General features: G+C 55.8%; 1 protein-coding gene across 1 annotated transcript in view; it reads left to right on the top strand.

Moving 5' to 3' along the window:
- Positions 1–516: 516 nt before the first annotated feature.
- Positions 517–10,476, top strand: part of CCNY (cyclin Y) — a 106,988-nt gene continuing 97,028 nt past the window's right edge. The window contains exon 1 of the mRNA XM_004588430.2: positions 517–1,070. Coding sequence (XP_004588487.1) covers positions 917–1,070 — 154 coding nt within the window. The 5' untranslated portion in view covers positions 517–916. The remainder of the gene's footprint in view (positions 1,071–10,476) is intronic.

The raw sequence follows: 10,476 nt of genomic DNA, 5'->3' as shown, positions 1-10,476 counted from the left end.
AAAACTGCCCAGCTGGTTTCTCTCATCTGCTGGGTCACTCCCTGAGCGCTCCCACAGCCTGGATGGGTTAGGGGCCAGCAGCTCCATCCTGGTCGCCCACGTGGGCCATCACCTGCTAGCCTGCCAGGGCGCGTACTGGCTGGCAGCTGGATCACAGCGCAGGGTGCGGTGTTCAGGGCTGGAACCGAAGCTCTATGAAACGAGAGAGCGCAGAAGTCCGCACCCGCTCCCCTACATGCCACACACACAAGGTCAACCCGCTCCGGCCTCCCCTTGGCTGGGGAGGGACCGGGGGGCTGCCAGGCTTCCTTGACGCGCGAGGCCGCGCCGCCGGGACCGCCCCTTTCGCCCGGATCTGCTTCCAGGGCACAGGGAAGGGGCGGTGCCGGGGCGGGCCGGGGCGGGGAAGACGCGAGCATCCTAGCCGCTGAGCCGAGCCGAGCTGAGCTGTTCCGCGCTCCGCACCTCCCGCGCCCACGCCGCCCGCGCCGCCCGGCCTGGCGCGCGGGTCTCCAGCGTGAACCGGAACCTCTTGCCGCCGCCGCCGCCGGGAGCCGGGCGCCGGGCGCCGAGCGGGGAGCGCGGGGGGACGCGGCCTGCCCGGCGCCGCCCGCCATGGCTGCGGCGGGCTGAGCTGGGCGCGGCGGCCGCACAGTCGCGCCGACCGGGGCCATCTCCCGCCGCCGGCCGGCCGGGCGCGCGCGGAGGCCGAGGGGGAGCCGGGGCCGCCCTGGTCGCTGCCGCCCATGGCGAGGCCGCGCCGTCGCCGCCGCTGCTACCGCTGCTGCCGCTGCTGCCGCTGCTGCTACTGCTGCTGAGCGGGCGGCTGCGGCTTGCGCCCCTCCGCTCGCCCGCGCCCGCCGGGCCCCGGCGAGGAAGCGCGAGGCGCGCGGTTGGTGGTCGGGGGCCGCCCAAGATGGGGAACACTACCTCGTGCTGCGTGTCGTCCAGCCCCAAGCTCCGCAGGAACGCGCACTCGCGCCTCGAGTCGTACCGGCCCGACGCCGAGCTCAGCCGCGAAGACACGGGCTGCAACCTGCAGCACATCAGCGACCGCGAGAACATCGATGGTGAGCGCCCCTGGGCGGCCGCCGCGGGCACCCTTGGGCCCACGTCGGAGCGGAGCGGGTCTGGGGGCTTGGGGGTGATGGTGGGGGAAGGTGCGGTGGTGGGGTGCCTCAGGTGCCGCCACCGAGAGGAAGGAGCCCGGGAGGACTTCGGGAGCGAGCCTGGAGACCTAGGTTGCAGGGCACGGTTGAGAAAGAGTGCTTACACACACACACACACACACACACACACACACACAACCGGGGCGGTGGGGGAGGGGGAGGGAGGACGCTCTCGGAGTGGGATGGTGGTGGAGGGGCGTTTGGTCCCGGAGTGTGTTGGGGCCCGCCTCTGAAAGAGCGGGAGTGGGAAGTGCGTGTTTCTGACCGCTTTCTGGTCTCGGTTTGTCTTTTCAACCGAAAAACCTTCCCGCAGCAGCCAGGGATGTGCGACTGTTGAGAGAATGCCCTGTGCGTGCGAGTGAGTGATGTAGCCCCCACCCCCTGCTCCCAGCCGCGGCTGCCTTCTCTGGTCAGCTCCGCGGCCTGGACCGGGGCATCCTGGACTGCCCCTTGCTTCACCTTTCTTGCTAGGACTGCTTGGTGTGTGAGGGGGCGGTAGCCTGTCTGGCTGAGGGCTGCATGTGAAGAGGTGATGGAAAGAGGCCCTTGGTGGGTCAGGATCGCCTGAGTTTTTGGGGTGCCATCGCCTTTTATGTCCTCTCGTCTGCCCCCTAGATGCCTTCGGACTTTAGAGCAGTACTTGGCTTTCACGTAGACGCGTCTGGAAGGACATTCAGGCCGTCTCTGGATTCTTGCCTAAGAGAAATGTTGAAAGGTTCAGGAAGTGTTTTTCTTGTTCGGGAATGACTCGGAGAGCTCCTGTGGACAGGGAATAACGTTGGGGACTAGTGTGTCCTGTGCAGTCCTGCCTGGTGCAGGCTTTGTTGGTGATGGATCTGGCAGCAGCAACCATGGTCTCCAAAGCTAAAAGCAGATTCTTATTGATTGATTTGGGAGAGGGAGCTTGTCCATCTGCTGGTTCACTCCCGCAGTGCTTGCCATAGCCAGACCAAAGCCAGGAGCCTAGGAGCTCCCTCCCGCATTCCCACAGGGGCTGTAGGGGACCCCAACACTGGGGCTGTTGTCTCTGCTTTCCCTGGCTCATTAGTACGGGGCAAGATTGGGAACAGAGCAGCTGGCACATGAGTTGGAACCTGTATGGCATGCCGCCTTTGGCAGACAGCGACGTCACTCGCTTTGCCACCTTGCCAGCCTCAGATGTGTGTTCTTTGGAGCCGAGGCTACGTATGGGTGCCACAGACTGCAGTGAGGAGAGCTGGGACTAGTTGCTGGTACTGAGGTTTGAAAAGATTTTGCCAGATAACACCAGAATACCACAGTATTGTATTTTTCATTGGCAAACTGGGATTCATCCATCCAACTTTTTTTTTTTTAAAGATTCTAGGGTATCTAAAAGATCAGAGACAGATATTCCACCTGCTGGTTTGCTACCCAATGCATCCAGCAGCCAGGAGCTCCATCCGGGTCTCCCACGTGGGTGGCAGAGACCCACGCACTGTGCACTTGTGCCAACACCTGCTGCCTTCCACAGTATGCGTTAGCAGGGAACTGGATGGGAAGTGGAGGTGCGACTTGACAGGGGATGCGGGTACCACCCGCTAGCCTCGCTTGCTGCATCTCAGTACTTGCCCTTGGCCGAGGATGTTTGGAAAACCGGCAGCTCCAGTTTTGCAGATACCTGATAGAGGTTAACACAGATTGTCATCTCGGCTGGGGTGCCTGACTCACATAATGGTGTCAGTTTGAACACAGAAACACAAATTCAGCACACACATCTGCTGTCACCCAAGGTCAGTAAGTAATACTTCCAGGCCTAACCTAGCTGCTGCTTCTCGGTGACTGGCACTGTGGGCTGCATGTTGGCATAACAGTGGATGTGAAGCAGTTCTGAGTTGTAACTAGGCTTGGGTCTTGCTGTCAGGGTCAATCTGGGGTGGTGTTACCACCTGCTGCTTGGAGACATTTCCAGTGAAAGTTAATGTTAGAGGCTGGGAGAACAGAACAGATTTATAGAAACGGCATATACTCATAGGCACGTTGTGTTTCTGTGTATAACTGTGTTTGTATGTATTTGAGCTTCTGAGTTGTATTAGATGATTAGATTCTGAAAATTACATCTCAGGAAGTCTTGATTATAGTATGATGTAAAAGCTGAGGCATCTAGCACAGTCTTACAGAAGTCCTGAAAAACAGCCCAGGCAAGTGCTACTGAGAGGGTTAGACACTGATGCTTTCCTGTGATAAGAGGGTTCCTTTGAGTCTCGCAGATCAAACCCATCTCTATGGTTTCCCCACAAGAGGGCATTGACCTTGTGCCATTGACTTACAGCAGTGCCTGAGTTAGGGTATTCAGGATTTCTTGACACCTGCCCTGTCTTCCTGTTAGGTGACTGGGGTCTTTAAACTTTGTATCATCTGCTTCTACTCTTATAGGAATTATGTCTGCTACAGTGTCTAAGGGGCTGAGAAGGGGGGAACGGCCCATGGTTGTGATGTTGCTGCCAGTGTTGTGTGTCGCCGGTTGGGGTTGGCAGTGTTGCCCTCACCTTAAGACACAAAGCGGGGATCCGTGGAGAGAAACGGCTTGCCCAGAGTCACCAGGCAGTGAGTGGCTAATGGAAATGTTCTACAGTTGCTTGGTAGTTGGGGGTTGCCTCCTGCGTGAGGTGTCTGCCGTGATTGCAGCCTTGTCCATCATTGCTCACATTCAGTTTAGACTCACTGTGATTAGAGTATCCTTGGAGCGGGAGAGAGAGGAGTGCCCTACAGTGAAGTCGAGATGTGACTAGGCCAAATCATTCAGGACACACGTAGCATCTGAGCCGTCGCTTCAGAGTTTTCCCGCAGGACAGCTGGTACCAACTTCATCCCTGATAGCTCCCGCCATCCCTACAGCTGCTTCGCCCTCAGTTGGCCAGGACCCTGTGACTGCTCCATGAGGTGTCCAGAGCCCGAACCTCCCCTGCGGCCCTTCCGCCTCCAGGCGCGGTGGCACTGTGCTCGCTGCCTTGCTTCCCCATCTTCTCCCACTCAGCAGGCTTCACCAGAGCACCCCTGCTCAGGACCTGCAGCCAGTTCCTGATTTCACACCGAGTGAGAGCCATCTCCTCACCGTGGACTCCACAGCCTTCTGCTTCCCTGCCTTTGCTTGCTCGCTCAGTCTGGTGGGACTGGCCTCCTGTGCTGTCCTTGGGTGCGGCACATATGCCCCTGCCCTGGGACCGGGCTGTGTCCCTTTGCTTTAGGTGTTTCTGTGGATGTTCCCAAGGCCGTAGTCTTGGTTCAGGGAGGCCTTCTCAGTCCCCTGTCTCCCGTCCCTCTGCCCCTGGCCAGCAGGCCTGGTGGGTGTTCTGCACCCTATGTTTCTCCTGTGATTCCCTGTATACACCCAGACACACTCACACCCACGTCCACCTGGTGTGGAGATTTTCTGTTCTGTTCCCTGATGTGATTTTGGTGCCTGACTCTGCCTTGACGATGCTGTCTGTTGAGTGAGTGAAGAAAGGAATATGAGAACATCCCCAGGGTGGGGACCCAGTGAGGGGAAGTTAAAGGCAAGGTCAGGACACTTAGGCTCAGGGGCTGGCATCAGGGAAGTGCGACACTGGCATTTCGTATGGGTGCCAGCTCATGTCCTCTGACCCAGCTTGCTGCTAATGTGCCTGGGAAAGCAGCAGAAGGTGGCCCAAATGCGAAGACCCCTGCCACCCACGTGGGAGACCTGGATGGCGCTCTGGGCTCCTGGCTTCGGCCTGGCCCATAGCTGGCCATTGTGGCCACCTGGGGAGTGAACCAGAGGATGCCAGATCTCTCTGTCTCTCTTATGTAACTCTGACCTTCACATGAATAAATCCATCTTTTAAAAGAGAAAGAATGCTCAGGATCTGTAATAACGAAAGTCCGGCGGATGTGAAACTTTGTGGTTTCGTTTGCATTGTAACCTGTGGGGTAGCAGGTAGGTTGAAGTTCCGAAGATAAAAATTAAGAAAAAGGTTTCAAGCCTAATGAAGGGGGAAAAAACCCTAGCCAAAGGGAAATGAAGCTGTGGCTAAGGGAAATATGTTTAACAGTGCTGTATGTGTAATCTCTCCTTACCCTTCCAGTGAGTGACTTTAGCTGTGGCCTTTTGTATGTCGTTAATGGAGCAAAATGAGGTTCAAATGCTTGGTTAAAGCAAAAAGTCTGAGGTGAACGTGTGCAATTATGAGATGCATTGCAGGATTGTGGCAGCTGGTCTTTGAAAGACGCCTGAAGAGCTCATGCTAAATACTCTTCCTAGGATGGGGAGTAAAGCAGCAATTTAAAAAATATATATGTTTGGGCCCGGCGGCATGGCCTAGTGGCTGAAGTCCTCGCCTTGAGCACCCTGGGATCCCATATGGGCGCCGGTTCTAATCCCGGCAGCTCCACTTCCCATCCAGCTCCCTGCTTGTGGCCTGGGAAAGCAGTCGAGGACGGCCCAATGCATTGGGACCCTGCACCCATGTGGGAGACCCGGAAGAGGTTCCAGGTTCCCGGCTTCGGATCGGCGCGCACCGGCCGTTGCGGCTCACATGGGGAGTGGATCGTTGGACGGAAGATCTTCCTCTCTGTCTCTCCTCCTCTCTGTATATCTGACTTTGTAATAAAATAAATAAATCTTTAAAAAAAATATATATGTTTAAGATTTGTTTATTTGAAAGAGTTAACAGAGACAGGGAGAGAGGTCTTCCGTCTGCTGGCTCACTCCTTAAGTGTCCAGTGCTGGGTCAGGTCAAAGCCAGGCGCTGGGAATTTCTTCTAGGTTTCCCACATGGGTACATGGGTTCAAGGCCTTGGGTCATCCTGCACTGCTTTCCCAGGCAGAACAGCAGGGAGCTGGATCAGAAGTGGAGCAGCTGCACCCATATGGTGCGGTGACTTGACTCGTCCTGCCACCCCTGGGTGCCAGTCCTGTCCTTCAACGTGGTGAGCGTCTCCTTGGTGCCAGTCCTGTACTTCTCTCGGCAGCTTTAGCTTGACCGTCATTCTTGGTTTCTCCGCGTCTCCGCCATCTATTTGACCTCTTCCCTTTGGCAGTCTTTCTCTCGAGTCTCACGCGTCCACGGCACCTGTTCTGCTGGGCCAGACCGTAGCTGTGACCTGTCATTCCAAGATGGAGCAGTCTTGCAGTGAGGGTGCCGCAGGCAGCTGGCAGGGTGGAGAGTGGGTCTTGAAGACTGGCCTTGCACGGATGAGCTTCCAACTGCTCCACACCCACCTGCGGTCTTCCTCACCTGGATTCTGGGGGCCAGTAGGGGTGTGCATGGCCTCGCAGTTCAGATGAGAGAGCCAAACCCCAGAAAGGTGCAGGCTCTCGCCCCAGGTCTTCTACATGGGTGGCAGGGATCCCAAGCACTTGTGTCGTCTGCCTCTGCTTTCCCAGGAATGTGAGTGAGAAGCTGGATCGGAAGAGAAGCGGTCAGGACTCAAGCAAGCACCCCTCTGTGGCATTGTAGGTGACAGCTTACTGTGCTGTGTCCCCACACCGCGCCCCCTTACCTTTCTTACTCTTCATATGATTTACTCCCGTTGCGCAGGAGAAGTTGTGCCCGAAAGGTAGGGGGTATACGCAGAACCCAGCTTGTTGGTGTGGCAGTTAGGGTCCCCTGCTGCCTGTTGCTCCGGCTTGTTCAGGAACCCTCTGTGTCGTGGAGCTGAAGCTCGGGGTGCCTGGCGCAGGTACACATGCTGTGAGGGTCACTGGGCACTGCCCGTGTGTTTTTGGCCCACACGACTTGGTGGGGAGCATTGCTACTTCTTCCGCCTGCCTTCTGAGCGGGTGTGAGGATTATTATTATCATTATTATTATTGTAAGGGTAGATTTTCTACAAAGCTAATTGTGTCTAGTACCTTCTGGCTCTGATGCGGTGAGTGTGGAGACTAAATTTGCTCCTGTCCCTGTAGGGGCAGAGCCCAAAGGAAAAACATGGCAACCAGTGTGACGGGTGAGCTGCTCCAAAACATTCTGTTTGAGATGCGTAGGGTCAGAGTATGTCATGGTGGACTTTATGTAAATAGATCTGGTGTTCCTCCCCGCCCCCCACCCCTGGAGGGCTGTTGACAGCATCACAGTTCATCATACCTCCCAGTCGGAAGTCTTACATGAACCAGCATTGGGCGAGGAGCGTGGCCGCAGCCTGGCCGATCAGGTTCAGGGTGTGCAGGGCGGCGAGGGAGCTCCTGGTCCCTGCTGCCCTGCAGCTCATCTGGGAAGTCAGGAAGGAGCCTGCTTGCTTGCTTTTTTTTTTTTTTTAAAGATTTATTTATTTTTATTGGAAAGGCAGATATACAGAGAGGAGGAGAGACAGAGAGGAAGATCTTCCATCCAATGATTCACTCCCCAAGTGAGTGCAACGGCTGGTGCTGAGCCAATCTGAAGCCAGGAGCCTCTTCCAGGTCTCCCACGTGGGTGCAGGGTCACAGTGCTCCGGACCATCCTCAACTGCTTTCCCAGGTCACAAGCAGGGAGCTGGATGGGAAGTGGAGCTGCCAGGATTAGAACTGGCACCCATATGGAATCCTGGCGCATTCAAGGTGAGGACTTTAACCGCCATGCTATTGCACCGGGTCCACTTTTCATTTATTTAAAAAATTTTTATTGGAAAGGCAGAGTTACAGAGAAAAGGAGAGGCACAAAGATCTTCCGTCTGCTGGTTCACCCTGCAAATGGTCACCAATTCCGGAGCTGAGCTAATCGAAAGCCAGGAGCCAAGAGCCTCTTGTGGGTCTCCCACATGGGTGTAGAATCCCAAGGCTTAGTGCCATTGTCTACTGCTTTCCCAGGCCATAACCAGGGAGCTGGATGGAAGTGGGGCAGCTGGGACACGAACCAGCGTGCATATGGGATGCTGGCACTTGCAGGCAGAGGATTAGCCAGTTGAACCATTGCTCTGGTCCCAAGGAGCCATTTTTTTCCTGTGTTCAGAGTTTCTTCCTGTCTCTTGAAAATGCAGGAATGACCTGGGCAGGGTGAACCCCGGCAGGGCTCTTATTTGGGGCTCCCAGCGTCAGCCCCTTTCTGTGGAATGTGCATTGCCAGCGAGCCCCCTTGACTGTCCTGCCTGAGAAAACATGCCTAAATGTACCACCTCTCCTTACCTCCCGAGGTGCTCTGTCTGAAGGGCCCTGCACTGATGTCCAGGGACCGGTCTGAGCCTGCCTCTCCAGTGTCCACAGCCATGCGTGTTCACACTCTCCGCAGGCGAAGAAGCCGGAAACCTGAAGGGGTCTGTCCGTAGCAAAGACGTCCACTGTAGCCCTCACGGCAGCCCCGAATGGTAACCCTAGTGTCACTGCCGAGTTGGGGGGGAAATGCTTGCTGAGCTGTGTGAACTTGGCTTTGGACACTTGCTGGTTGTCAAATGGGGAACCGAAGTACCACTCCATGTGGCTTTGGTTAATCTTCCTGGTTGCGTGTTCCTCTAACGTCACAAGGTGATGGTATGGCAGTAAGCAGTGGGGGCTGGGAGACTGTAGGAAGCAGATGTTTGCTGAAGCTGTCCTGCTTGCCCGAGGCTTGTGGAGCCTGCCCTGGCGGCCTGCTGACCCTGCCGGGGGAGCCACACTGCTGGGGCTGTCCATGTGCAGCCCTAGAAGCTGAAGCCAGGGCTTTCCAGCGCTTTCTGTGTGTCTTCCTGTTTTGGATTCTTCAAGGAAAGCATGCACAAAGAGAGGCGTGCTGTGTTATCATTAAGTCGGCTTTTAGAGGGGGAGTTGGAGGACTGAAAAAGGAACTGAAGCCCTAGCAGGGCGTGGAGCTGTCTCCCCCCACTTCTCAGGGGGAAATGTGTGACTGGGTGGACGCACGTTTGCAGAGCACTCACAAGAGGACTCCCCCACCTTAGCTTTCCTTTCTGCTTCTCGGCTGCTCCTGTGGCCCATGGCTAGGGCCTGGGCTAGGGCTCCGTCCCGAGGGGTCCCTTGTGCTGTCTGCTGGCTTAGAGGAAGGCCATGTGCTTGTTGTGACAGCACGCACGGGAAGGCGGGCCGTCTCCCGCATCCAGGGTCGTCCTGGAGAGTCGGAGGGACAGAGCTGATTGGCAGGTGGGAAGACAGCCCTGTTCGGTTACCTCTTGTCTGTTGCCTCTTGCAGACCGCCAAGTTGGAGAGAACCTTTTAGTCTCTCTCCACCTTTGTCAGGGTATTGATGTTTTGTACATGACTTGTGAACTTGGCAGCTTTTGTATTACTTCTAGTTTTATGTTACTTCTCAGTTGTGGAGTTCTGAATTGTTAGTGGTAAGTGTTGTAGAGTGAGAGTGAGAGCAAGAGAGCTCACGCTGGACACAAACGTAGGATGTTAACAGGAGTTTTTATTGGCCAAGCTTGGCGATGGCAGCTCCCGCCACACTCCAGGAGCCACTGCCGTAAGCTGCCCAAGTCAAGGGTTTTTAAGCTCTCATCCTCTAATCAGATTGAGAGCTGTAGAGGACAAACAAAATTTCCATGCATTCAGTTAACTAAGTGTCCAGAGGCAGGAAGGGGGCTGCCAGAGCCCAACGTTTCCCTGTAGTTTTATTAACCTACAGTATTAGTGTAGGAGAGGCCTGGTGTGCACAGCCTGCGGAGCTATTTGAATGGCATGAGAAGAGGTGTGAAGGCTGGGGCGCTGTCCGCCCTGCCAATTACCGTGGCATGCGGGTGCCGTACCCCATCACAGTAAGGGTCTGGACCCTGGCTGAGGGTCTAGTTTTCCCTGCATGCCTTGAGTGGATCCGTTTAGTAGGCCCGTCCTTTGAGATCTGTCTCTGACTCAGGACGTGGTATGGGGCCCCTGTGGGTGTGGTGGATGTGAGTGCGGGCCTTGGCCGAGATGTCTGCGTCTGGTGCTGAGAGAGATGCGGCAGGGGACCACCCGGAGGCCTCTGCTGGCAGCCATGGCGCTAACTGTGCTGGTTGCTTAGGAGCCTTGCAGAAGACACACAAGTCACTTCTGTTTTGGATGCTTCCGATTACGGACCTGACCCCAGGAAAGGAGTGGTTGGAGATGCCCATTGTGGGAGTGCAGGTGACCTGGCCAGGCAAGATTCTTGCAAAGCCGTGGAGGTGCTGTTGGGGTGTTTTAGAAGCAGGACCTTCCTCTTGGATATATGCTTACATTCCTGGTGGACAGATGGAAGGAAAGGTCTTTACAGATGTTTTATGTGTGTTTGGTCAACTCTGATAGTGCAACAGTAATTGGGAAGTACCAAGCACATGGGTAGGATAAGGAGTCCAGAAATAAATCTTTAAAAATAAGTTGAGGGTGGTAGTGTTGTGGTATGGTGGGGAAAGCTGTGGCCTGTGCTGCCAGCATTCCATGTGGGTGCCGGTTTGTGTCCTGGCT

Source organism: Ochotona princeps, chromosome 10 (genome assembly GCF_030435755.1).
Source record: "Ochotona princeps isolate mOchPri1 chromosome 10, mOchPri1.hap1, whole genome shotgun sequence".
NCBI lineage: Eukaryota > Metazoa > Chordata > Mammalia > Lagomorpha > Ochotonidae > Ochotona > Ochotona princeps.
Note: the sequence above shows the minus strand (reverse complement) of the source record. Positions and strands in the feature narration are given on the sequence as shown.